This window comes from Meleagris gallopavo, chromosome 1 (assembly GCF_905368555.1).
Source record: "Meleagris gallopavo chromosome 1, MGAL_WU_HG_1.1, whole genome shotgun sequence".
NCBI lineage: Eukaryota > Metazoa > Chordata > Aves > Galliformes > Phasianidae > Meleagris > Meleagris gallopavo.
The window spans coordinates 86,656,337-86,683,612 of NC_139404.1; the positions used below are offsets into that span (position 1 = coordinate 86,656,337).

Genomic DNA, 27,276 nt, shown 5'->3' on the forward strand with positions numbered 1-27,276 from the left:
GTTGTGAATTTTGATAAAACCTAGTCAAATTAAAGTGCTATATACTGAAATTTCCATTTAAGAGACATAGCTTCTAATTAGGAGACTGATCATGCCTTGGACTTTTGGTCATAGGCTATTTAGATGGGGAAAGCCAGGGCATGGTAGTCTCAGCAAAAAGAAGAGGTCCTGGAAAGAAAGGAGGAACCTGAAAAAGATCACAGGGAAAATCCTAGATGGAGAAAATGTACTGGAAGTGAGGGAAGATCCTGCAGACTGGAGATGCTCAGAGACAGATGCTATAGTCCTCTCAGCTGAGTGCCAGATGAAGCCCATGTAAGCCACTTACTTGGCATCTTCTAGTTCCTCAGTCCTCTGAATGGCATCAGTCTCATACTTTGTTCTCCACTGCGCCACTTCTGCGTTTCCCTTGGAAAGAGCCCGCTGCAGCTCTGCCTTGGCTTCTTGCTCCTCTTCATACTGTTCTCGCAAGAGATCACAGTCATGCCTGGCTGCTTGCAGGGCATGAGCCAGGGCGTTTTTGGACTGTAGGGATAGAAAGGTCACAACATTGCAGGGTTACCTATAGGATAACCTAAACAAGCATGCCCTAGAAATTCAAACGAAGGGTCAAGTCTTTGTTGTTTTTTTTTTTTGCTGGCCTTGTCAGGCCTGGACAAGTCAGGCAAAAAGTCATCCCAACAGGTAACATGCTGGGCAAACTACCAAAACTGAAGATATTCTCATACCTTTGGAGCAACATTCCGATTTATAAGATGCAAGATCTGAGATTTTGCATAGACTATTAGGTCAGTTTTATAAAGCAATTATGAACACTACTTATTTTTCAAAACTATTCTCCTTTGACTTGCTGCTGTCAGGGCAGGAATTTATACTGTTCTGTTAGCAGGTGGTATTCTCATTCCTATATCTCATTTCAGTTTTTATCCAGGATACAAATGAACGTGAATAGTTTCTCCTATTCTATTTCAATGAATGGGATACAGTCACAGCATTACCTTGGTTTCCTCTTCTAGCTGTCTCCTAAGTTCTTCAATCTGCTGAGTAAATGATGTTTTTCCTCTGGACAGTTGACTTATCAGTGACTCCTTCTCTTCAAGCTGTCTTACAAATTCACCTGTCACAGGATTTAAGAAGAGGAAGTAACACACTTGCAGCCAGAGCCAAAAGTCAAAGTCCAAGTTACACAATTCTACTGAGGGAAAGAACAAACATGATTATGGCTGGCCTTTTGTGAAGCATCTTCCAAACTTGTAGCCATCAAGACACTTAACTAGGATAACTTTCTTTTTTTTTTTTCTTTTTTTTTCCTGATTACTCATATTTGTACAGTCATTACTTGGATTTGTGAACTTCAAGCAATTTCATGAATCAGGCTAGACTGATGCTTCCTTTCACATGAAATTGTAGCTGGTTTTGTTTTCTTCACTACTTTGTCTTTACAGATTTCTTTTCAGAGGGATCCAAAGTACTTTAATAACCTCACAACTGCCAGCATACAAAACAGAGGGCTATATAAGGAAAACTTTACTTATCACAAGGGCATCACTACGGGGCAGAAACTGCAGCCCTTCAAGAGTACAGAGAAATAACATGAAAATAGACAGGAAATGAAATGTCTTTAAAAATACACAGGAAGTTAGTCTGGCAGAACAGTGGTATCTGATGGAGATGCAGAGATAAGAGTTCTGTGGCAAGAAAATGTAGCATGCACTTTTTTGTTGGATGTGAGCATCCTCTGGGGTGCAATGCCTGAGGCCGTGCTGAGGAAGGTGTATTCACACAGACAACTGAAGTATGCCAACTCCCTCATCTTCCCTCTAGCTCTGCAATATATGCGTTGTTGTTTGTGAAAGTGGTACTTAGCCAGCACATCCACTTCAGCTCATGAGGCAGTAGCACAGCATGCTGGTAGATAGGATTATAGACCAGTTTCAAAAGACAGTTCAAGGCAGGGTCTCTCCAGCCTATGTTACATGAATACTGAAGACAGGAAAATTGGAAGATGCAAAGCTACAACTCTACTTAGCAAACCAAATCCCGTCAGATTCAGTACTAATGCCGCTGCACACCACTTCTCTTTTATGTAGCCACTTGACATTCTGCTTACCAGTAGCTTATTTGGACTGAACACTCATTTACTACACATACCGTTTTCACTCTGGAGTTTTGCTTTCTGAGTAGTGAGGTCATTCATGAGGCGAGTCATTTCATCCAGTTTACTTTTTGTCTCATTCAGATGATCTTCATAAGTGCGACAAAGTTTTTCCGCATTTGCCTAAATGGGAATCAGGAGAAGAGACATACAAAGCTGCAGCCTCCAAGTAGCCATTTGGAAGCTGTAACATTTGAAATACATCTTTTTTGTGTGTGCTCCTTTCAAATAAACAGCAGATAACAAAGACACAAACATCTCTTCTACCACCAGCTTGTAATGAATGTTAATGAGAGGGTAAGGCCTGATCTTCAAAAGCTTTACAGCAAGAGCTCTTGTTTGGTTGGCACCCTAGCTTAAAGAGCAATTTGACCTGGCAAATAAAACAACAGTGAAATGCACCTTACAGGAACACTGAGTGACTGGAACACAAATAAAGTATTTGAGATTTGGCTCAGTATTAAAAGTAATCAAGAAGAAATAATCCCACTCATCAGGCTCTGTGTGTGTGTGTGTGTGTGTGTGTACACACTGTCACTGTTTTGAAGACAAGGACACTGGAACTGTGAGAAGAAAAGCTGCCATGTCACAGCAGTAAAATGGAGAATAGAAACCCTGTGTCTGTGGTCCCAGGCAGGGGTCTCCCCATCAGAACACCTTCCTCATTTGCTTTTCCTTAACTGTGTTCTGAAGTGAAGCATCAGAGAACCAATCATATGCCTATGAAGTTCAGACATAAGCTTCATCTCAAGTGTTTGATGGGAAAATCATTTCCAGTGAAAATTGCTTTACTGATTCTGCTGTAATTGCTATTTATAATAAATTGAGTTTGATGTCAGCCTTCTTATACTCAGAATACTGAAATCCTGTCTTCAGTTTCAGAGCGCTCTTTAGAGCGCTCTGAAAGCTGCCATGACTGTCTACTGAGGAAGCAAAATGCATAATTCAGCCATAGGAATTGAAAATGAACAGCTCATGTGAGTCAAAACTGTGGGCCGAGATCAACATGTGAGCTGCCTTGAATGGCATGACCGCAGTCATCATCAGCATAGGGGACCACTAAGCGGCATGGTTTTGTGCTCTGAGATATATGAATAACCAGTATGTCTGGGACTGAGGATGTATTACAACTGACATAGGCCATTTCAGTGCCTATCCTGTCTCCAAATGAGAAGGGCTATACCACCAGCTGGGGAAGGGGTGATACTGCACTCACAAGCTCCACCAGATTGCAAGACACGACTTTCTGAAACGTGCCAGCCCTACCAGCTGTCCTGGGAAGCCTTCAGACAAGCCTTGGCTACACAAGACCACTGGGGGGTATGGGAAGTCTCAAGGCCCTTACTTTTCCCTTAACCGTTTGCTCCATGTTGGATGTCAGATCATCCACTTCCATTTTCAGCTCGCTTTTCTCCTTTTCCAGTTTCTGCTTGACGCGCTGCAGGTTGTCCAGCTGCTCCCCCATCTCAGCCACACTGTCTGCGTGCTTCTTCCTCAGAGCAGCAGCTGTGGCTTCATAGTGCAGCGTGGCCTCCTCGAGGTCACGCCGCAGCTTCAGGAATTCAGCTTCACGTTTCTTGTTCATCTCCAGCTGGGCAGCAGTGGCACCTCCAGCCTCTTCAAGCCGCTCGCTTAATTCCTCCAGCTCTCTGGCCAAATCTGATCTCTGCTTTTCCACCTTGGCTCGAGCAGCTCTTTCTGCTTCCAGCTCCTCTTCTAACTCTTCTATACGAGCCTAACAAAGAGAAAAGAGAACCTTGGAGTCACCTTCAGATGATTCCCACCAGAAAACCTTGAAGCATGTTACAGCAGTTAGAAAATTTGCCCATCTGTGTCAATAAATCAGATACTGAGCCAGAGGGCAAGATATCTTTCTCTTAGTAAATAGCTCTATGAGTTCTACAATTTTCCCCACAAGCTTTAGTTCAAGACACTCAGGTAAAGTACGTCAGCCTTGTATTCTGTCATGTACTTTACATATAGGTCAAGTACGGGAGAGAAGTTATTTCTCAGTAGGTGTAGCAACTGATTGCCATTGAGGGGAACTGTAAGAGTTCTCTTTGCTTCCAGTCTAAGAGCTATCTGACAGCTAGAGAGCTATGACAGAAGTAATTTCTCTCTAGGAATTTTAAGACTGATGACTTTAAATAAAGCAGTGTCTAGAATTTAATGAGTAGTGACTATTCATTGGGAGGCCTTTATTTTTATTTATTGAAACAGTTATTTTGGTGAACATATGCTTCACATTCAAGTTATTCAAATGTTCTTTATTTATAGAAAAATCAGAGTTGATATTTTGTTGGGACTATCCTGGTTGACTTTGGCCTTTTAATTTCTGTTGAAAATTTCATGTGTATTTGAGCTCCTACTCTAAATTTCAAATCCATTCCTACTAATTGCTGAACTCCTCCCTGGCAACCACAGCCATCCTCAGCTCCATGGTTCCAAGCTTAAATGAGAACAATGAAGCCTTTCTGCCTTTCCTGAAACTACTAGCATTCTGCAGTCATACATCTTGAGGAATCAGTTCCTTGAGGGAAAAGGGATTGGGATTGCACTACTTTGGGTCTCAAAGCTGAGTAGCAGCTAGCTGTGAAAATCTCTGCAAAGCCCTTCAGTAAGGTGGATAATGATATAGTGGCTTGGATTGAAAGGAACAGAAAAGACCATCCAGTTCCAACCTCTCTGTAATGGACAGGTATGCCTTCCCTAGAAAAGGCTGCCCAAAGACATATCCAGCCTTGGGAAGCTCGTTCTAAGAGAAATGAGAAAGAAGCAAGCTAACCTGAAGCTCCTTAATCTTCTTCTGCAGTTGCATTACAATAGCTTGTTCGTCTTCTATCTTGGAATTCAGTTGGCTCATTTCAAACTCTTTCCTGCCAAGGAAAGGAAAATCCCACTATGACAGTTTTTTCCACAGTTCAAAACTAGGCTCATGCAATTTTTAAAGAGCTGTTCAACAAAACTCCTAATGTATCTAAAAATGAAAACAATTCTTGTGTATCACCATATGGAAGAAAATACATAACTGTCTTAGCAGTCGTTTCCAAGTCAAGACTTCAGATATTTGTGCAATTACATTTCTTGTTCCTTATGCCATACAGAGCAATGCTATTTTCATACTCAAAGGAAAAATATGCTTAATGGAGTTAGGTCTTTCAACAATACTCTTATAGTTAGGAGGAATGACTTCTTAGAAGATTCCTTTCTCTCCTAAGCAATAAAAACAAACTATATATATTTAATGCTGATAAGTCTAATCAATTCTAATGGTTCAGGTATACTGCAAACAAGTAACACTGATTTTCCCCTCCATCACTCTCTCATCTGTGATGAAATTTCCTTTAAGCCACCACCAGGCCACAATGACACATCTGAATACATCAGGCAGTGGTAACTGTGCTGCTTTTACTTAGTATAACAGAAAAAAATTCTTACTTCTTCAGCTTTTCCTCCATTTGCAACTTATCATTTTCCAAGTCCATGACACTCTCTTGAGTCAGCTTCAAATCTCCTTCCAGTTTGCGTTTTGCCCTCTCTAGATCCATCCTCACTTTCTTCTCTTGTTCAAGTGAGCCCTCAAGCTTTAGGTACAAAGTCACTCATTAAATATATTCAACACAGATTGTTTATAACATTCAGTTGCATACTAAGCTCATCTTCATGCTGAGCCCTAGCAAGTGTTGAAGTACATAAGTGTAGGCATACAATCTTGTGCAGCCAATAGACATATGAGCTAAAGAAATATAAGGACTAGTCCCTGCTTTATGTCTGAGTAAGCATTGCAGTTTTCTGTAGCAAAGTTCTGTTTCCATGTCAAGTTACACTGCAAATGCAAACGTAGCAGATTTTCCCTTTTTTATTACATTCCTTTCAGAGGCTTGAGCATGCAGATAAGATTCACGTTGTTTCTGTCATTTTACTTTTTACAGACAATTCAACAAGAGCTGCATTTATAAATACGTGATTGATTCTGAAAGGACAAAGCTTTATGACATTTCAGACTCATGACAACTGTTAGTGTTGGACAAACAAGCAATGCAGAAAAACTAAGCCTTACATCATCCACTTGCTGTTCCAGTTTCACTTTAGCTTTGCTCAGTGTGTTGACCTTGTCTTCCTCTGCTTGAAGGTCATCCAGAACTTGCTGATGAGCTTCCTGCAAGGACTTCTTCTCCTTAGTAAGTTTGCTGATGTTCTCATCAAGAGCTGCCATTTCTTCTGTCAGATTTTTCACCTATGTGGAGGATGAAGGAAGTGTATTTGTAGGATTCTGAAGAAAGGGATTATCATAACTTGGTTCAAATGAATGTTCCTAGTGAATTTGTATGGAAGAAGACATTGAAAAGGATGTCTTTCCCTTCACCCCTTTGTGGCAATTTCTGTGAAACTGTCAGCAAAAGAGCCAGTATGTGCAAAGTTCGTGTTGCAGACTTTTTTTTTTATATCAAAAGCATTGATTTTTATTTTTATTTTTTCCCAGTGCTACTCTTTCTGTGGTGGATTATAGCTCCTGATTCTCTCTGGGAAAAATAAGAGGTCCCCAGAAAAAGAGCTGGAAGAACTCAAGGTTACAGCAGAAAATTGTTTACTTAAGAATGCCAAACCTAGACATAATTCTTTAGAAGAGTTGCAGCAAAATTCATTTCAGAAAAAGAGAAACTCAGACTAACTGATTTTCCCTCATAGGTTCAAATGACTCTGTGTGTAGTGATCCTACAGTTTGGCCTATGTAACAGAGTATAAAGCTGTCAAAAAGACCAGTAGATCTTGTCATAAAGATAATCCTTGCTTGACCTCTTTTGAATATATGGCAAAGTTCAACAGGCACCTTATTTTCAGTAGCATGCTTCTCTTTCTCTACTTTTGCAAGTGTTATTTCAAGATCATCAATATCTTTCTTGAGCTCAGAGCACTCGTCTTCCAATTTTCTCTTTTTGGATGTCAGCTCAGAATTCATCTCTTCCTCATCCTCAACTCGCTCTGTCAGCTCTTTGACTTTGGCCTCCAGCTGAATCTTGGATTTAATCAACAAGTCGCATCGCTCCTCAGCATCTGCCAGAGTGTCTTGCTCCTGGGGTGCCAAAAGAAAGAGATCAAGTAGTCACTGCCTCATCCCTCACCTATCCTGTAAAGCAGTCACAGGGCTTGATCCAATCAAGGCTAGAGAAAATTCTCTACTCCTGACTTCAGAAAACAAGACCAGAATTAATTAACAGAGCACGACAATAGAGTGGTGAGAATGACTGCCACAGAAATTGCTTTGGACAGAATTCTGAGAAGACTTGCATTGTTAGTCCACCTGGTTTTATGCTCAAGCATGAAAATTTCTATCTGCTCTACTTTTCGGCAAGACTCTGACAAGACCAACAGCTTATTTTATTTGAACTGAAATAATATCATGGTCTGTAAGCCTTTGATCTTGAAAGTACATCTAATGAATACATAAGTATACATCTACTCACAGCTTGGAGCTGCAATAGCAAATCATTTTTTTCTTGAACTAAAGAGACTTGTTTCTCTTCAAGTTCCTTTCTCCTTGCTTCAGATTTTTCCAGGGCCTCCTTCAGTTTCAAAAACTCTTCCTTCATATTGGCCATCTCTTTTTCAGTTTCTGCAGACTTCAGAAGAGGTTTGATCTTAAAGAAAAGCTTCATCCAGGGCCAATTCTTCACAGCCATAAAGGCACGGATATTCCACTGAATTACAAGAAGGGCATCCCTGTTTAAGGAAGAAAGCAAAATCCCCTAATGATTAGCATGAATTTAGAAAATGAGATACTTTTTTTTTTCTTTTTTTTTTTTTCATTCTCAATCACTTTTACAACTCTGCTCCCTGGTTATATTGGGAACTTGTTCTTGGTTCCAACACATGCAGGAAATGTTTTCTGTAACTCTTAATTTTCAGGGACATGAAAAATTTCCAAATCCCATTTTCAGGTAACCAAGAAACAGTTGCTATTAGTTTTATCAGACATGCATGTTAAACCTTTAATTTAGGATTAGTTAGAGCCTTAGTGACAGTAATAATGGCTCTACTCAACATATAATTAAATGCTAATGACTATTATCCGCTAAGATTGAAGAGGGTGACTTCATACCTGCGCTCCACTATCTTCTGGAACTCAATCCTCATCAGTCTGCCACGTGCCCTTGCCTGGATCATCGTTAGGATCTTTGCAAGTCTCTCATCTCTCATTTCTTCTAGGTGACCCAACAGACCAGCCTTGAAGAACACCTGGTACATGCACAGATGTCATTTGATGACAGTGATTAGTTTTCTTCCAAAGCACACCAGCAGTTAGCTATACAGACGTTGTTGTAATTGTTCAGAAGAATGGTAGTTCTATTGGCACATTTATTAAGAAATAAGATGATACATGCATTAATAAAAAGTAAGGTACTTTGATTAGGGACTGCACTGTTTCACTGTTTCTTTAAAACCAAATCTCATGTTCCTAGTTTTGAATTAGTGAAACTGTTTTATTGACATGCTCCGTAGTACATTTCAGCTGTGACAGGTTCGGCTAAACCATAGCTGCCCACTGTCAGGTCCCTACTAATGGGATCATGTCACACAGCTTCGTTAAAAAAGCTGCAGCTGACCTCATGGTGCAAATCAGCTAATATTTTACTGGGGAGTATGGAATATCAGCTGCTCTTGTGTTTGTTTGTACTGTTGCTGTAATACAAGCTTTTGGGGAACTTAAGCTAGAGAAATAACTTTTCTCTAGCACAGTTTAATTTTAGTTTTCTGCTATACTGCTATAATATAATATACATATAATATACATATATTATATGTATAATAATATATATTGTTAACTCCTCATTAATTGACATGACCAGAGGTTGCATAGTGTCCTATTCTGCAGATCAGATCCCTTGCCTTTCTCTTTACACATTCATTAATCATCTTTCTCTGGTTACCTTAGTATGCCCGAAACGATATTGGTTATGGTCAATATCTAAAGATGCCAGTAGTTTTTCGGCAGCTTTTCTGCTATCCACAAACTTATCTTCTGGTATTGCACCTGGATTCAGAATGCGGTACCTGTTAACAACAGAGGAGCAATAAATAAAACTAGCATAATGGCCTGGACTAATTTCCTGCTTTGCATCTACACAGGCACAAGAGCAGAGTTCTGCCTTTCACGTTCAGACAAAAAGAATGGAAAATAAACTGGAATGAAATAAAACATTTCCAATAAAAAATGAGAAGGCATGCTTTGCTTATTTTGTTCGTTGGGACAGGACGGGAGACAACACAGCTCTGCATTACCTTTGTTTAAAGTCAGCATAAAGCACCCTGTTTGGGAAACCCTTACGGCAAATGCGGATGCCTTCCAGGACGCCATTACAGCGGAGCTGATGCAAGACAAGAAAAGCATCCATTGCACCTACAGGGGAGAAACAAAGCTAAACTCTTCTATAGGGCTTAATCTTCATTTCACCAAGGAAACTAAAAAATGTGGGGTGTCATCTCATGAAAGGGAACATCGGGGGATTAGGTGAACAATATATGTAGACAGTATTCAAATTCATTCCAGGGGGCTTGCAAGTAAATACTGGAATTACATTGTTCAAATATTCTGAGGTTTTAAGACAGCTGTGTTTTCCATACCTGGTGTTTTTGATTCGTTGGGAATAATGCATCGTACAAAGTGAGGGGCTGTAGATCTTAGGTTAGTCATTAGTTTATTTAAATTTTCCTGTAACAGACATACAAAAAACACACTGAGCTTTAATGGTTTTGTTGAATTTTCATCACTTATTTCTTTGGTTTCTTGGTTAAGCTTATTAAAGTCATTTCTCTAAGTAGTCCTCAATAAGATTATAAGCTTAAAAAGTCATTAAAAATAAATGATTTCAAATAAATCAAAGCATAAACTAACTTTATTGTAGGAATCAACATTTGTTTTAGGAAAATCTTAAGAAGATGTATTTTACTTACAGCCCCAAAAGCTGGCACTACACACGGTTTGTGACACAAGATGCAATATCATCCTACAGAACATTCCTGTAAAGGCTAGTGTTTTGCATTTCTTCTCCTTACACTAACTACAGGACATATTCTTCAGGTAATGGTCCATGAATAAAAGAAGACCCTCAATAAGCTGTGCTGTGTTTATGACAACTTAATTAACACATCACTGATGTTAAACTCTGTTTTGTCATAAAAGATTATGGTCACCTTAAGCATCAGCACTCTCTCTTCACACTTAAGTGCCCAGTGACAGTTTTCATCCCATCTTGCTTATGTAGTGACTTCATACCGTTTTGCATGAGTGTCACATTTCTTTCACCTAATAAGACTGACCTGAACTGCATTTTTGCCTTGTCACTTCAAATTTCCCATCTGTTCCTCATAAAAATTAGGCTCTTGTCTTCCTGGACAAATATTTTTCCTTTATTAATCTTAATCTGATATCTCTCAGGCAGGCAAGTGATCCCAAGCTCTGGGGAAAATGTTTTTTCCAGCACGGGAAAAATAGAGAAGATTAGAAGTGATATATCTTATCATCATCAATGCAGACTGTTAAAACTGAGGATTTCTCCTATTCTGGTCAGGATGACAAAGGAGACAAAGTGAACTAGATACTTAGCAGCTCCTTGTGTCCTCTTTTAGTGGACTATTAGACTGCCACCTGTGAACACATCTGTCAGCTATCTTTACAGTTCTTCATCTGGCAAGATATGGGTCTCAGTTTCCTGTGATTTCACTTCATGGAAAGTAACTACTGATGAGATGAAATGATGTGACCAGTGGGAGATACCTACCCACATTTTTTTTCCACCATTACTCTTATGGTGGGATCCCATTAGAAGCAGTAACAAAGTAGGAATAAGCAAATGACTTGTAATCAGTTTCAGGACCAAAGACATGCACAGAGCAACAAGCCACAAAATAAACGACAAACACAGTGCACAACATTCTGTGATACTTTCTCAAACAGAATAAAAAACGTTTTATCTCCTGATTGCTTGAAGAAAACAGAGCAGCCTCTCACATTTTTAATAACAAGGTATTAGGTTAGCATAATCCAGCATTGCAGGGGTTGGAAGGCACCTCAAGAAATCATCAAGTCCAACTCCCCTGCTAAAGCAGTTCCCTACAGAAGGTCACACAGGTAAATGTCCAGACAGGTCTTGAATATCTCCAGAGAAGGAGACTCACAACCTCCCCAGGCAGCCTGTGCCAGAGCTCTATCACCCTTACCAGAAAGAAGTTCTTCCTCATTTTGGTACAGAACTTCCTATGTTCAAGTTTTTTTGCTATTACTCCTGTCCTTTCACTACACACCACTGAGAAGAGTCTGGCCTCATCCATGTGCCTTCCACCTCCCTTTAGATATTTTTATCAAATGCCCTCTCAGTGTTTATTTCCCCGGGCTATAGAGACTCATGTTACTCAGCCTTTCTTCATATGGGAGATGCTCCAGGCCCTTAGTAATCATAAGCCAGTAACTCAAGCCCAGAATTAAATTCTGATATTGGATTTCAGTCTCTTTTGTCTATTACAATCCTTAATATCCTTTTTCAAAAGTATTGTCTCAACTCTAACCATTAGGTGAAGTGAGGTCAACAAACCTTGTGTAATGAGGACACTGTTTGAAAAGAAGCACCTTTCTTGCGTTTCTTTTCTCCACCCTGGTCAGCTAAGAAAAAAAGAAGAGTAAAAAAAATCACAAGCAGTATCTCAGTAAGGAGTGCAGATGGGGGCACGGGAGACAGACAATTCTAGTAGCACAACTTCCTTCAAATAAAAGGCACACTTAACAGCTTGATGGCTACATGAGTTCAAGTAGTATACAAAAGCTTCTGAACATCAAGTGTTATATATCACAAGATAGCAGCTCTCTGTCCACAGTCAAGATTTTTGTTAAAGACTGCTGCAAGCTTTCTGGATTCCATTTTCATTCCAGTTCTGGACATCATCACTTGTTATGCAGAAAGATCATAAATATGAATAAGGCAGAAAAATAATGTTAACAACACAGAGTGGCTTGTGGTTCACTAAGACCTATATTGCATGAAATGATACAGAATGCCAAAAAGTAATGCTTAGTGAGAATTTGTACTATAGATTACTGTACAGGCACTGTCTGCTAATGAGACACTGAACTTCTGCAACTAATGTTTGCCCAGACAGAAACAAATAGATGGAAATAAATATTTATTTCGTAATTTTAGATAGAGTAGCTTTGCATTGCCTGAATTTTGCTTAAAGCTTCAGAGTCAAAATCACTCTGGTCCTCCAAAAGAATGCTAATTTTTGACATGACCTTTATGAAGTTGTACAACGCAACAGCCAAACATGACCCAAAAATGTACAGCAATTGCTGCAGCTCTCTAAATACTGGACCATTAGATCATTCCCAGGAGGTCTGGCATTCTGTCACTTGTCAACAACAGTCAACATTAAAGGAGAGGTAAAGAGTGCAATGTGTTTGATGCAATTACCAAAATCCTCTCCCCCCTTTTAAAAGTGACACTGCCAAGATTAGAAGAGGCTAATCTGGGCTGGCTGGTCTTTTCTCCAGATACCAAATAAAAGCAAGGTAGTATTCTGACAGACAGGAATATCCACAAGCAAATAGGTCATTAATAACTTACAAGAATTTGCTACTGGCATGATTTTTGTTATTTATATTCAACTCCATCTCTTCTCCATATTATGAAGTTTGCAGTCTGCTTGCTTCCTCAGCAAGTGTCTTATGATTCATGACAACAACATCTATAGAGATGAGGTTACTAATAAATAGGCTGTAAGTGATTGCAACTTCAGGACATAAGAGCCTGAATCTTTGTAATGCATGCCAGTCTTATTTACTTAACATCAATTTTCTGGATGCTTGCTACTTGTCTTCTCTCCAACAAAACAGTTCTGTATAATGCATACAGCTTAAATACATCCTCAGACAAACACCAATCTTGTAAAAAAAAAAAAAAAAAAAAAATCAACAAAAAAAATCCACAACAACAGCAACCCAAAAGGAAGATACATTTGTAAGATGTTCTGCTGCTTTGGCCAAGGTAGTTGGTCATTTTCTTACCACTAATCCAACAAAATATTTCAAATTTCTCTCTAAATCTTTGCTCTTCTTATTTAATTCAGGATGGCTAGCATGGGAAACAAGCTGTTTTTGTGCATAGGTATTTATGCACAGAATGTTTTGTGCGACTCTTGCCTCCATATCTGAACATCTGCATGCCCAAACACCTACTGGAATGTTCACAACACAGATTTCCTTGCCAAAATTGCTCAGAGGTATTGAGCATTTAAACTAATTGAGTTAATGGCTTACTTAGGATAGCGTGCCAGACTCTTACAGATGCTGTGAACATCTAAATAACTAATCACTGCCTCATTTAGCACTGACTCAATTGCAGCTTATAGAACTGTTTTGTTTCTTAAATATATTTCCAAGCACACATTCCAGAAATGAAAGATCCATGTGAGCCAATTCTGCTTACCACTGTCAGCACCAACATAGCTTTCAAACAGGCTTGCCAGGAGCTTATTGGATGACTTTTGGAAAATACCTACTACAGTTTCATTAAGCGGGTCTTTGTTCTTCTCCAGCCACCCAATGATGTTATAGGGAACCTACAGCAAGGTATTGAAAATACAAACAAGAGGTTACAAATGCTTTCCCCTTCAGAGTAGTTCTTTATGGCTTGGCTTGAAGCCAATGACATTTTGTGAAGCGCTGCTCTGAGCTGGAACAGTCACTCAGTTTTTCACCACCTTCCATCCAGTTCTTTGCTTTCTAATTGCCAAATATCTCTTCCTAACAACTGACATCTGAATCATTCACATCCCTTCTAAACTTTCTGGTCCCTGCATGTCCTTGTGAACTCCACATGGCTGGCTGTAAAAATACCACATCATCAGTATTCTAGGAGCCCTACCCGTAGCACCTGAACTACAAACACACAAGTCATAATTTCACTTTACAACAGAGTACTACACTGGAATAATTAACATTTTTTAAACAGAAATATTTTGCTTAAAATTCTAACCCCTAGACTTCTCCATAGCTGTACTTAGTGGGAAAATACGTTCCATTAACAGCACCACGTGAACATGCAAATTTTCTTTTTTTTTTTTGCAGAATACATTAACATCTACAGATGAAGAGTAAGAATGGGCATTACTCATAATAGATACAAAGTTAGTTTAAAATTCAACTCTACTTTGAAATTATCTTAAACCAGCACCAGCTAGACTCCAGCTCTGCTGTATTGAGCCTCCACATCAACGTCAGTTTTATTTAAAAAAAATAAATAATCCTATATCCCTCTCAAACTCTTTCTGCCATCTGGTCTGAAAGCAGCTTTGAAACTGGATAAATTTTGGCTCAGATGACACAGTACTGGATTGTATTTCTTTGCCCCATCAGCAGCAGGCCTGTTAATTAAACCTTCACAGCCACATTTCCTTTGGCTGTACTGGCTATACTGACTCAGCGTTCTTAACATAAGTAAAAAGCTATGCCAATTTTTAATTTTTTTAAAAAATTATTTGGTTAGAGATGGCTTAGTTCATTTGTGCACGGAATCAAGATGGAAAGTTTGATGCTGCTGCTGATTAATCATTAATCTGATTATTGGAAAAGTAAAAAAGACAAATAGTATTTTCAGCAGTGTTGCTATTAGCTCTCAGTTCGTTCCCTTTATCTGTGTAGCCAAGGACCAGATGTCTTGGAGGCTGACAGTATCATACTGTGTGGCAATAATCAGGCAGAGAGAGCAGACATCTGCTCTTTGTTTCTCTCTTCAGCCTTCCCACCCTCCTTCATTGCACATCATAGATTAAACCCCACCTGGAAGCCCTCTAATATAAGATCTACCTGCAAGCAGAGAAACTTACTGAGCCAGCATAATGAATAAGTTCAAAGTGAGCTTCATATTTCCTTTTCTTATCAGGCCTGGGCTTCTGGAAGTTAGGTGACTTGCCAAGATGATTGTCATAAAGTTTGGCTTTGAACGTCATATCTGTAGCTTTTGGGAACATACATTCTTCTTCAAGGATAGACAGGATTCCCAATGGCTGTTGATTTAAAAAAGATCATTGTTGGAAAATGTTTAGGCTGCCTGCAAGAGATGTGCAGACTTTAAATTTGATCCAGCGGAACTTTAAGCCTGCAAAATTTCTTCTCATTCTGAGGAGGAAATCTTTCAGTTAAAGTACTAATCACAGCTTTGGCTTTCAGTAGGGTGTTTCTGCCTTTGAGGTTTTGTGATGACTTCAGAAATGATTCAGTTTACATTTGGACCAAGTAATATTTTATTATTCATCTCTCAGGAGTAGACAGACTAACTTCCTAAGACTTGACAAGGCAGATTGAGGAACTAGGATGACTGGCATAATTATTCATTGACATTAAGCATGTGCAGAACAGAGTAAATAGGAGAACAGTAGGAACAGAGAAAGAGGAAGTAATAAATAAGGAAGACCATATAGCAACAAAGACACACACACACAAAAAAAACCAATACAACTTCTGATTGCTGTTGGCTCTGTGAGGAAAACTTACAGAAATAAAAGGCAGATAGCCACAAATACTGATTTTCCTTTGATTCGTATTGCATGAAGAATGGTAAAAAACCTGTCCTGCTGTTTGTCTTGCTCTGTTCCCTGAGATTTGAAGACAACTCCAGAGGTACATCATGAAGAAGAAAAAAAAAAAAAATCCAGCAAGTACACCCTAGGACCCTGTACCTACCTTCTCAATTAGATCAATACAGGCCTGCAGGTCCATGCCAAAATCAATAAATATCCATTCAATGCCTTCTTTTTTGTATTCTTCTTGCTCAAGGACAAACATGTGATGATTGAAAAACTGTTGCAGTTTCTCATTAGTGTAATTGATGCAGAGTTGCTCAAAGCTGTTGAACTGCAGGAGTTAAAAAGAGAAGCATTTGTATATGGTTAACTACAGCAAGGGTTCGGTGAAAGAGCAAGAGGAAGGCTGGTTCTAAATTCTTCTAAGCACCACCTGTTGAACAACTACTGAACATAACACTGGGACAAAGTTGAGTAGCAGGCTTCTGGCTCCCTCATGCCATGCTCTGGGGTGTGAGGATTTTCAGATTTGTTCAGATCTCTCAATTAGGATGTACAATCCTTCTCCTCAGCAACATGCCATCCCAGTCCTTTAAAACAGTGAAGTGTTTTTATCACGTGATTTCCTTATTTATTTTCAATCATGATACAAAAAAGAAGAAATACTATACCCTGTAAAGGATACTTTTTTTCTCAAAGAGAGAGTGAGTACAGCGCACTGTCCTAAAATTCAGCACAAATAATGTGGAACGTTGTGTTTGCTAAAGGCTGACTTCTCCTTCTTCCCCAGGATTATCAGCATGGCCAGCTGTGCTGACTGCTGTGTTGTCTACATCTGTTCATGGAAAAGCCTTGCAAAGTCACATGCATTTTTTACCTTCTGTCCATTTAGAAGAAATGTCCACCTGAAAACTAGTACTTTTCCATCCTCCCCCAAGTCCTCACACATTAATACTCACATCAAAGATTTCGAAGCCAGCAATGTCCAGGACTCCAATGAAGAACTGTCTTGGCAGCTTAGTGTCCAATGTTTTGTTGATACGGACCACCAGCCACTTGAACATTCGATCATACACTGCCTTGGATAAGGCCCCAACAGCGTACAAAACCTAAAACACAGATTTCAAAATGCTACTACATACAACAGCTTTCACTGTGGAGGAACACAAGAATTTAATACAGTAGCCTTCTTCAATCCCTACTTAGAGTCAAATATTTTTTCTTATAATTGCCAAGGCATGTTTAATACAGTACAGCTTCTCTCCTTATTTGCCATGCACATTTCAGTCACGTATGTACAAATGTGTACATAAAATGCTAGTAAATACCTTTACTGAGAAAGAGCTAGACAGAAGGTTGCAAATGGTTTAATCTCTTTAACTGCTATGAAAATCTTGTGGGCCTGATGGCAGCCATGATATCCAGAACTACTATGGCCATACGAGTGGTCTGTGCTTTTGTTACTAATTGGCATTTGCTTCTAATTTGGAGGGATGCTAAGGCAGGAGATTTGAAAAGGAACTGCCAGTGTCTCTTCTTTAGTCTAAAGCATGCACATCTACACCTTCTCTCTCCAGTGAATGTCTAGTAACTGAGCCTGTACCTTAGCCTATCTTTGGACAATTTTTGTTGTAATCAAAATACTGGAGCGTCCTCTAAAGTATTGCTATAGTCTAGAGCAGTACTAACCCAAGGACTTTTGTTTTCTAAATTAAATGGTACTTAAGTGGATATTCAGCTGATTGAGGTCACACAGAGCTAAAAATTACATGAATAATGAATGAGTATATAAATAATCCATGGATCAGCTCTTCTAGGTAACTATTCTAATCCAGAATAAGATACCAATTCCCACATGCTTTTACTGCAGCTTATTTCTTTAAGTGGCTATTACAAATGCATCAGAAAAATAATCCATCAAGAGCAGTGCCTTTGTTAGTACTGAGTCTATTTCCTTGTTAGATCCCTTTATCCATTTCCTGCTCTTTCACCATCTGTAACCCCAAGTGAAAGGATATAGAATGAGAACGTGCACTAGAGGATCCAGTGTTCCAGCAACACATACATGCTAATACTTCTGCAGCTGTTTTAATCTTTGAGATGTTGCAGAAGCCTCAAGGCTTTTGTAATGGGTATCCAAATACTATGATGTTTTCTCCTTACCTGTTCAACACTTTGACCTTTGGTCACATACTCATTGCCAACTTTCACTCTAGGGTGTAATAAACCCTTAACCAAATCAGAGGAGTTGATTCCCATTAGGTAGGCAGCTTTGTCAGCACCTGATCAAGAAAAAAACAAGGTTTTAGTTGGATCTGAGCTGCTACATGAAAACATACTTAGCCAAGAAAAAATGTTTAGTACATCCACTTCCAAAGAGAAACTATGACCTCGCTAATTTTGTAATATATCGTCTTGAATGTGCCTGTGCTCTTTCCTATGGCAGAGGTCAGCTAGTAACACACTTGAGAAATTCTTGCAGTATAGGGAAAATAACATATCTTCACAATGGATATAGGCAGTTGAAACAATACTATTCAGAGTGCTGAAGGATGCAAAGAAGCAAGACCTGAACATGTAAAAGATAAAGCTAAGGCAACAACTTCATACAATCATTTTGTTCAAATGGTTACAAAATGGAGTTTCATTGTGTTGGTCTGACTGCATCTATTCACCTTCTACTAAGCAATGTTACTTGCCATTGTTCAAACCACTGCTAGAGATGAAAGAATAGCACTTTTGGCTGAACAGTGGCTACACTGTGCAAGGTATAATGAAACAGGCTGCTTATTCCTCAATACAGTGTATGATACATACTAGGATTTTGAATGTAAGGAGTAATGTTAGGTGTTATTCTTACTTTCAGTGCCATCAGCCTCTGCCTGCTCTTCTCTGGGTCGCTGTTTGAATTTCATGTTCCCAAAGTGCATAATGGCACCTGTGAGCTTGTAGGCACCAGACTTCTCATCTTGCACAAATCCCAAAATGTCCATGGCTTGCTGTGGGAAAAAAAAAAAATTGGATATGTTGTCACGTGACTCTTCAATGACAATGTTTTTTTGCAGTCCTAAAATCTACTTTTGCATGGCAAATATTATTCACTTGCCCAGGGACATTGTGTCACAACAGCTATTGAAATACTCTGAAGACCCAGCAGTAGTTGAGGACCAAGGGGACATCTAACATTTATTTAGTTTAATGTATCAAAATTATAAGAACATTGAGGCCTTGGACATTATGTAGGGCAAGGCCAGATACAAAAGCATCCTAGTTTATCAGATCTCATCCTTCGTAGTATGAGTGCAGTTGAGACCCATTTCTGCTTCCATTTTATTCCAGTAGTTTCAATGGAATAAGTTAGGCTCCATGCATCCAATCAATGAGTCAAATCAATACAGGCTTACATCTGTTGCCATCAATTCTTCTCCGTCATCCAAGTTGTCCACTGTAACTACTCCTTGGGAGCAAAAGTGGTAGTCATATGGGTTGGTGGAGACCAATAGCATATCTGTAAAAGAACAGACAAGATGAAAAATGCAGTCTATTCAGGATATACCCCTCAAAAAAACAGACTGAAAGGATGAAATCGGACAAACATTTGTCTTTACACAAACTTGAATGCAATGCTTTTTACAACTGTGTGGCAGCAACAAACCCTTTCACACTACTTTTCTAGTCCAAAGACCAAGATTTAGAGAAAGAGTGAATAAAAGTAACATAGGAATACTGTATATGTCTATTAAGCATGTTTTGCAGTATACTAAGAGAATCATTTCCTATATTGCTCTACTTTCTGCTTTGCATGGCAGTAGGGATAAAAACACAGAGGAGAAAAAGATTTTAGTATGATGCACGCCAGGAAAAAAGAGGATTTTTCTCTTCTTTCACAATAGATTCCCAAAATAAAAAGTTTCAGGACTCTTTGAAAAAGATTCTTGTCTCTCAACAAACAGAAGTCTGAACACGGTTCTATTTCTTTTTTCTTTCCTTTTCTCTCACATCAAAAAATAGAGTTGTTTTCTAGAAAGCTAGCTGGCTCCAGCACTTCAGGGAGAGTCCTTCTTCTTTAAATCCACAGAAATTTTCAGCCGTACTACAAACAAAGCTTTGACCGAGCTAGATGTCAATTTGTATATACATGTGCATGCATATCTAAGTATGTGTGTAAATATGTCCGCTAATATGCATCTTTAAAATCACAGTCTGCCCATATGTTTGCAATGTAGTCAGTATGATATGCATTCACTTATTTATATTTTAATTTGTCTATATTTATATGCATCTATGCTGAGATATTTGTGCACATGTGTGCACAAAGACATACACTTCTTGTCTACAGAACAAAGCTACCATTGGTTTCAGTCTCTTCAAAAACCTGCAGACAAACTCCTGCTGGCTAGAAAGGTGTGTGCTGTTGTGAGGTACACAGACACTTGATGAGAAGGACCACATTTTCCCAGCACAGGGATTAACAGAGGAATCCCATTGCAACGCTTCCTTCAAATGTTTCCCGTAATTAATTAGGCCACATACAAGCTAAGAGGATCAGGACCTGACCACACAGTGTCAGAGTAAGCTTATCAGAAGTTTAATGTGGCAATATAGTGACTCTTTAATGCATTTTACAAGAAATGTTTTCTTAGAAAACAAAAGTGTTACTAAAATGACCAGTGAAGGTTTTATTCAAAGCATTAGGAGATGGGTACCTGAGTCAGTACACCACAGAAGAATTTCTTTTGTTGCTGCCTTTGGAACACCACCTTTAGTAGAGCATGTCTGTCAGTGGAGGTTCAGATTTGAGAAGTGGAAGCTTACGGGCCTTTCTGAACACAAGTTTACTGCCTGGCCTCTCTTCAGCCAGTCTATTCAGCTAAAAGCTGGTTCTTAAATGCTTACCCAGTAACTCTGGCTTCTTTCCTGATAAGATCTGGTAGAAGATGTGATAGTCTCTCTCACCCGGTTGCTGAAAAATCACTCGGGATTTCTCCAGTAAATCTAGTTGCACAGTGAGAAATTCAGTGAGAAAAGTTCTTAATTTTCATATGAGGAATTGTATTTTTTAAAAGAGGAGAGAATTTGGTGCTTACAGATCTCAATATCAGCAGATGACAGCTTGCCCGTGGTTCCAAAATGGATTCGAATAAATTTACCCTAATTCACACAAAAGAATATTTTAATTAGTGAATACAGAGAAGGAAACAAAGGTTGTTACATGAAAGCAATCATTTGGATCAAAGAATTAGTTTATGCTAACTCCTTGGCTTTGCACAGGCAGATTTCCAATGAGAAATACCAAACAATGATATAATAGTTTTCCAAGCCTGAGTCTATATATACAACTAAGTAATTGACTTGTGGGGAAAGGATAATTGCGCACCTATTGGACAGGCTGAGATATGGGAAAGCACATGTTTTCCAGTTTCATGTTGTAGCTTTGCAGGAATGTGGGACTTAGGACAGTAAGCCAATAAGCCTGGCTAGGACATACAGGCACTCTTGCTCTTTCTCTATCTTTTTTTTTGTTTGTTTGACTCTCCCTTATCTGCAATCCTGACTTTTATGCTCTGCTTAGTCAGAACAGTGCTGTGCTATTTACCCTGATTTGCCTGTTAATTTTGAATATTCATACCAAAATGAATTTAAAACAAATCAAACTAGCTTTCATCTAATTTATCATGCTCAAAGACATCAGCTTTTCTAAAATTAATTTGCATTCCAGCTGGAAAACTTACAACAACTGTGTAGCTTCCCACAGATGCTTACAATCTCCGATTCTCTACGTGACCCCTTCAGTTTCAGTTTTAATCAGATTTCTTAGGGAAAAGATGAGCTACAAACTCAGGCTATCGTGCTTCATGCAACACCTTTTGGACCTCTGAGCCAATATCAACCAAATGTGACAGAAGGGTACCCCAGCAAACTGATCTCCTGTAGGTCTAATGGAAACAAGGAGAGAGGCCCGAGCTTATAACCACACTGAAAAATGAGCAGGGTAGGTAGTGTGGACCAAAGGTGGGAGAATTGTTATTTATGAGTGTCTGCAGAGTGGGAAGGTCTTGCTTTTTTCTCTTTATTCCCTTCAGTAGCTTTTCCTAGTCAGGTCCTACTTCATTATTCTTTCCACGTGAAGAAAACCCAACCATTTTAGCAGACAAAATTAGAAGCAATTTATGAAAGGATTATGACAGACATATTATTAACAGGCCATTGCTGAAAACACGTTAGGTTATGGACTTACAAAACGTGAGGAGTTGTCATTTCTCAGGGTTTTGGCGTTTCCAAAAGCTTCTAGGGCTGGGTTTGCTTGAATGATTTGATCTTCCAAGGTTCCCTAAAAATCAAGGTTGAAATACTCTTGAGAAACATAGAACAACCCAAAAACTCAGCTGGCCTCTGTAACTCAACCTTGCCTTTCCTTACAGGCAGAAAGCCTCCTTACCACAATGGTTTAGCCACACCAGAGGGTTGGCACAGCATGAGTGATTTAACAGCACAGCTGCCAACTAGGAGTCCTTGAAAGGCCTCAGCAGTTCAGTTGCTCTCTGCTGCTTTGCTTTAGGTTTTTATAATTTATTCCATCTGCACACGAATGGCATCACCATGTCTTTCTGTGTGCTATGTATGGAGTCTCTGGGGACATCCATGTGAACGCGTAGAGGAAATGGGCTGCTGAAGATTGTGACAAGTACTGCAGTGAAATGCAGTAGTTTTGAAAGCACTCAGAACTTGTAATGCCTGGAATTTGGGGAGATGAGAAAAGCATCATCTTCTGCTTGCAAAAACTTTAGTTTGCAGAAGAAAATTGCAACTGCCTTGGCTTCGGGGAACGTTTCACTAGGGGAACCATGCAGAGTGAAATTCTGAGGTTCATGGAGCAGAATGATAGCTAAATAGTGATTCTGTATGGAAAAGATAAAATAACAAGCTGATTACTTACCCCAGTTTTGGTAGCAGGTTGCTGTCAAAAGGAAAAAAAAAAGATTAAAAAAAACCAACATGGGCATGAACAAGAAAAGCATCACAGAAGATAAAGATTAGAAAGGTTAGACGTCCAGTTGGTGCCAACATACCGTTAGATTTCTGAAGCCTTACTTTGCATTCACCACACATCACAAAATAGCCAAGTGCAGTTCCTACTCAGCTTGTTATTTTAACCCCTAACCCAAATGTCTGAGTGTCTTTACTGTAGAGCTGTTCGAGAAGAAAGCACAAGGCTGACTAACTAGACTGAGAAAAGAAGCTGGGTCCAGGTGAAAAGCACTTACAAAAAGATGTAAATGCAAACAGACAAGTTTTAGATAATGAAATCATCTTGGATTATTAGAAGCAAAGGATGATGATAGCAGAGATAAAATGTTACCTCAGCTGACAAATTACAAGGAAAAATTATCCAGCTGTGATATCTGTTATTAACACATCTGTTTCATGAGCACACCACATTTCAGACACCATTATGAGCATCTAGATCATTGCACATAAAAGGCTGGCTCTGGACTACTTAATCATTTCCTAGGAGAGCTTTGCAGACCTCAGATGAATGCATATTAGATTTTGGTGACATGAGGTGAATGTACAGTATCCAAGACCGGCTGAAATTTTGGCCTTTTATATATGGTTCATAGGAATCAGTTAATTCACCACAAAGAACTTTGAGCCTTGAAGCGCAATGAAGCAGATAGTGAATAAGCTCATAGCAACACAAGATAAAATGCAACATGAATGAGCTATTCACTGTAACTTTAGCACTTTTAAGCAGAACAGCGCTTATCCAGAAGGAAATATAGAAAAGCTGATTTAAATTCTTTTGTCAAACACTCCTATTTTTGTGGTCATAAAAGGCTTTTCAACAAAACAGGCATTCTGATGAAAGCTAAGCTTTTTTGAAGACTTTTCCAGGTGAAAAAAAATCAATTATTTTTCTTAATCTTCATGGTATCCCCAACTTTTAACCAGCTATAATGCATTCAGAAACATTTAATACATATGAAAATCAAACTCCCAGAGAAAAGCAGCAGCAACAAGCATTAACTCAGAACCAGAAGTCGTTTTGCAGCTCCACATGCAGCATGGCAAATTTGGAAGAGAATTACTTTTCTATCTTCAGAACCATATGGTCTTGGTAATGTCATTTAGAAGCATCAGTATCTTTTCCCAACAAACACTTATCCTAGCCATGCCTGCTGAGGTTTAGCATGTGGTTTGGTGGTCAGGATGCAGATTTGCAATGTTAATTGTACACAACATAAATCATGGAAGCCTGAAATAAAACAGCTGCTGGCTGACTTACACTTTTTTTACCAGGTTCACCCAGGGCTGCCACTGTGGCAAAGTACTGAATGACCCTTTTTGTGTTGACCGTCTTGCCAGCACCAGATTCTCCGCTATGGGAAGAAGGAAGAGAACATTACTGTTGCTCCACCAACGGTAACCTGTGCTCTTACCCACCCATCATCCCATCAGCTTCATGTACCGCACAGGCTTTTCTTAGAGTCACCAACTGATTTTGTAGTCTGCTCATTTCAGTGAAAATCATGTCAGTGGCAAATAATGCTTTATGAGACTGCGTTCAGAAATCTCATACAAATGCACGCTTCTTTGAGATTTCATTAAGGGCATGAAATTTTGTTACAAACATCCACACTCAGTATCTGAGGCATACCTCTGTGCAGCTAATGAGTTAAAAACCAAAGGAAATCTGCAGCACTTTGCCAACGTCATCCAGAAGCATATGTGAACTGTGGAGAGAGACACACAGCTCTCCATCTTTCATGCTTGCCAATAAAAGACATCCCTCTTCTTTTCTGTTTTGGTCATTTTCCTCCCTACAGATGTGTCAACTCAGTGCTCTTAACTATGTTTTGCAGCTAGAACAACTGTGTTGAGGAGGAGTCTCTTGAGCCTGAAGAGGGCAGATAGCAAGGACAACCCTGGAAGAACTTCTTTAACTGCCTGCGGAGTTGCTACCATGTCCACTTGGAATGAACACTAAATGGGGATCAGAAACAGGTTGGCCTCCATCAAATGAAATCCTCAGCTACTTCTTTCCAATGAGACTCAAAGCAGACATCAGATGGCCAAAGTGCTAATTATTGAGTTGGATTAAGTTCCAGGCAATTTAGCTGAGCTTTCAAGGGTCAACTTGTATTTCAAGGGGATTTTTTTCTTTGAAGTTTTTTTTGCAGCAATAGAGTCTCAAATCAGTCAAAAGAGAAGCACTTACGTGATCAGCATAGACTGATTTTCCCGATCTGTGGATGAGAAAAAAATGAGACAAACTTAGTAGGCTGTACTTTTTGCTTATTACCCTTGCAAATCAGCACCAACTAATCCAGAAGCGGTCCTGAAAGAGAAGCATAGAATCACAGGAAATGGTGATGGAAAAGAAAAAATAAGCCCCATGTAGTCCAGCTTTGAGCAGTGCCAATTCTACCCTTGCCCTGAATCTCCCTCTTGTGTTTTGCTCAAGTCAGCATTAAACATCTGAGTCATGAATATTTCCTTATGTCTTGGAAACAATAAAATAGAAAGTTATTTCCTGTTGGCAAAATATTTATTTCTTTACTCCTGTGTAGGTTTCTGCTCACACCTGACCCCTCTGCCCTGCAGTACTGCACCAGCCCAAGCAATTCTACTGCTTGTTAATGGACCCGTCCTCACTATTTATGTAGTCTTGTTTGGTTAGCTATGCTACTGAAATAAAGTCTGGTAATGGGCCTGAGCAGAAACCAATGTTTATGAGAACAATTTGCAATCAGTATGTTAACAATCTAGTTCAGCAAATATGAAATAATACCACCTTCCTGAACCATTGTATCTAAATCCCTTTTTTCTGTTTTAACTCCAAAGATCCTGACCAGCTGCACATTGGGCAGCCTGGTGATATTTCACTCTTATGCAATAAACAAGGCAGCTCTCTGCAACCACACACAGACCTTGTCTGCCCCAGCACCTCCCATCCTCTTGCATTTGCCATTTTATGAAAACCAGGTGAGAACAGCATGTGATTCCAGTTCTAGCTGGCCTTTCTCGGCAACCTCCCAGTGGAAGCACATCACTGCTGCCACCTGCTGATAAAATCCCTTTTTTTCTTTTCTTTTTTTTTTTTTTCTTCAGTAATTTGAGAGCAGGGATGATAGTTCGCAAGAGAATCTGGATCTGGTTGCTCACAGTGGGCTCTCAGCCACGAGACAATTAGACAGTGCTGATCCATAGCTGACTCCTGGTTGCGACATGTGCACAGCCACAGCACCCTCCATGGCTGCCCTTCATTAACCTTTCAATGTTTGCATCTGATGAGCATCAGAATGAGCTCGCTGCTGCCAGAACCCACACAACGATGGGCAGGGGAGAGAAAAAAAAAAAATGTATTAATTAATAAAATTATGGATGCAGACTCCCAAGCTCCTGTTGCTTGTTGAGTATCTGCACATTTGGTGTGCACTGCTCTCTCTAAGGGCCATCTGGTATCAGTCACGTCTGCTAAATAAAGCAAAACTAAATTTAAAAGCGAGGAGCGCCACTTACTACGCAGCATGTCGTGGTATGCGTTATCAGCAATGGAGAAGATGTGAGGAGGGGCTTCTGAGCGCCTCTTGCCTTTGTAGGCAGCAACAACCTCCGACTTGTAGACAGGCAGCCACTTGTAGGGGTTTATAGTCACGCAGAACAAGCCAGAGTAGGTCTAGAGAGGAAAAACAGGCAAGGAAGAACAGCCTCTCAACGAATGAGAAAAAGAAATAATCTGAGTAAACCAAGCAGAAACTGGTGTTGCCAGCTTCTAGTCTGACTTGGAATTCTGATTGGAAGTTTTAGAAATTCAGATCAAAGGCTGAAATGGCAGTCTGCTAAGTGACTTCCTATTGGCAATCAATGACATCAGTATTACAGATATTAATCACAGAATCATAGAACGACTTGGTTTGTAAACGACCACACTGATCATGTAGTTTCAACTCCCTTGCTATGTGCAGGGTTGCCAACCACCAGATCAGGCTGCCCAGAGCCACATCCAGCCTGGCCTTCAATGCCTCCAGGGATGGGGCATCCACAACCTCCTTGTCACCACTCTCTGTGTGAAGAACTTCCTCCTAATATCTAACCTAAACCTCCCCTGTCTTAGTTTAAAACCATTCCCCCTTGTCCTATCAGTATCCACCCATGTAAACAGTTGTTCCCCCTCCTGTTTATCTGCTCCCTTCAAGTACTGGAAGGCCACAATGAGGTCTCCCCAGAGCCTTCTTTTCTCCACGCTAAGCAAGCCCTGTTCTCCCAACCTTTCTTCATAGGAGAGGTCTCCTGAACAGTTTTCAAAGGTGGAAAAAAGTATTTCTAAGATGATGATCAGACAAGCTGCCCTTTCAGCAGAACATAGGAACAGCAAGGAGATCTACATCTGATTTTCTGCCTGGCTGCCCAGCAAGAGCTGCTTCCTCCATAAAACAGTAATTATGAAATAAAAATCACAGTTTTTCTATTTGAATTCTATTCTTAGGAAGAGAAATCTGGGAGAAAGAACTATTCTTAGAAGAAGAAGTCTGAGAGAAACAATC

General features: G+C 39.6%; 1 protein-coding gene across 1 annotated transcript in view; it reads right to left on the reverse strand.

Annotated features, from left to right (window-relative positions):
• MYH15 (myosin heavy chain 15) overlaps positions 1-27,276 on the reverse strand; it is a 46,250-nt gene that overhangs the window by 12,747 nt on the left and 6,227 nt on the right. Inside the window, exons 5-32 of the mRNA XM_085239419.1 lie at positions 26,252-26,408; positions 24,948-24,975; positions 24,015-24,108; positions 22,665-22,685; positions 21,966-22,058; positions 20,815-20,878; positions 20,624-20,722; positions 19,132-19,235; positions 18,588-18,726; positions 17,891-18,009; positions 16,687-16,836; positions 15,888-16,058; positions 15,032-15,211; positions 13,633-13,765; positions 11,746-11,813; positions 9,779-9,866; positions 9,437-9,554; positions 9,085-9,208; positions 8,256-8,392; positions 7,621-7,876; positions 6,987-7,229; positions 6,216-6,392; positions 5,594-5,739; positions 4,941-5,031; positions 3,501-3,890; positions 2,152-2,278; positions 999-1,117; positions 329-525 (exon numbers count right to left, since the gene is read on the reverse strand). Of these exons, the coding sequence (XP_085095545.1) occupies positions 329-525; positions 999-1,117; positions 2,152-2,278; positions 3,501-3,890; positions 4,941-5,031; positions 5,594-5,739; positions 6,216-6,392; positions 6,987-7,229; positions 7,621-7,876; positions 8,256-8,392; positions 9,085-9,208; positions 9,437-9,554; positions 9,779-9,866; positions 11,746-11,813; positions 13,633-13,765; positions 15,032-15,211; positions 15,888-16,058; positions 16,687-16,836; positions 17,891-18,009; positions 18,588-18,726; positions 19,132-19,235; positions 20,624-20,722; positions 20,815-20,878; positions 21,966-22,058; positions 22,665-22,685; positions 24,015-24,108; positions 24,948-24,975; positions 26,252-26,408 (3,833 nt within the window). The remainder of the gene's footprint in view (positions 1-328; positions 526-998; positions 1,118-2,151; positions 2,279-3,500; positions 3,891-4,940; positions 5,032-5,593; positions 5,740-6,215; positions 6,393-6,986; positions 7,230-7,620; positions 7,877-8,255; positions 8,393-9,084; positions 9,209-9,436; positions 9,555-9,778; positions 9,867-11,745; positions 11,814-13,632; positions 13,766-15,031; positions 15,212-15,887; positions 16,059-16,686; positions 16,837-17,890; positions 18,010-18,587; positions 18,727-19,131; positions 19,236-20,623; positions 20,723-20,814; positions 20,879-21,965; positions 22,059-22,664; positions 22,686-24,014; positions 24,109-24,947; positions 24,976-26,251; positions 26,409-27,276) is intronic.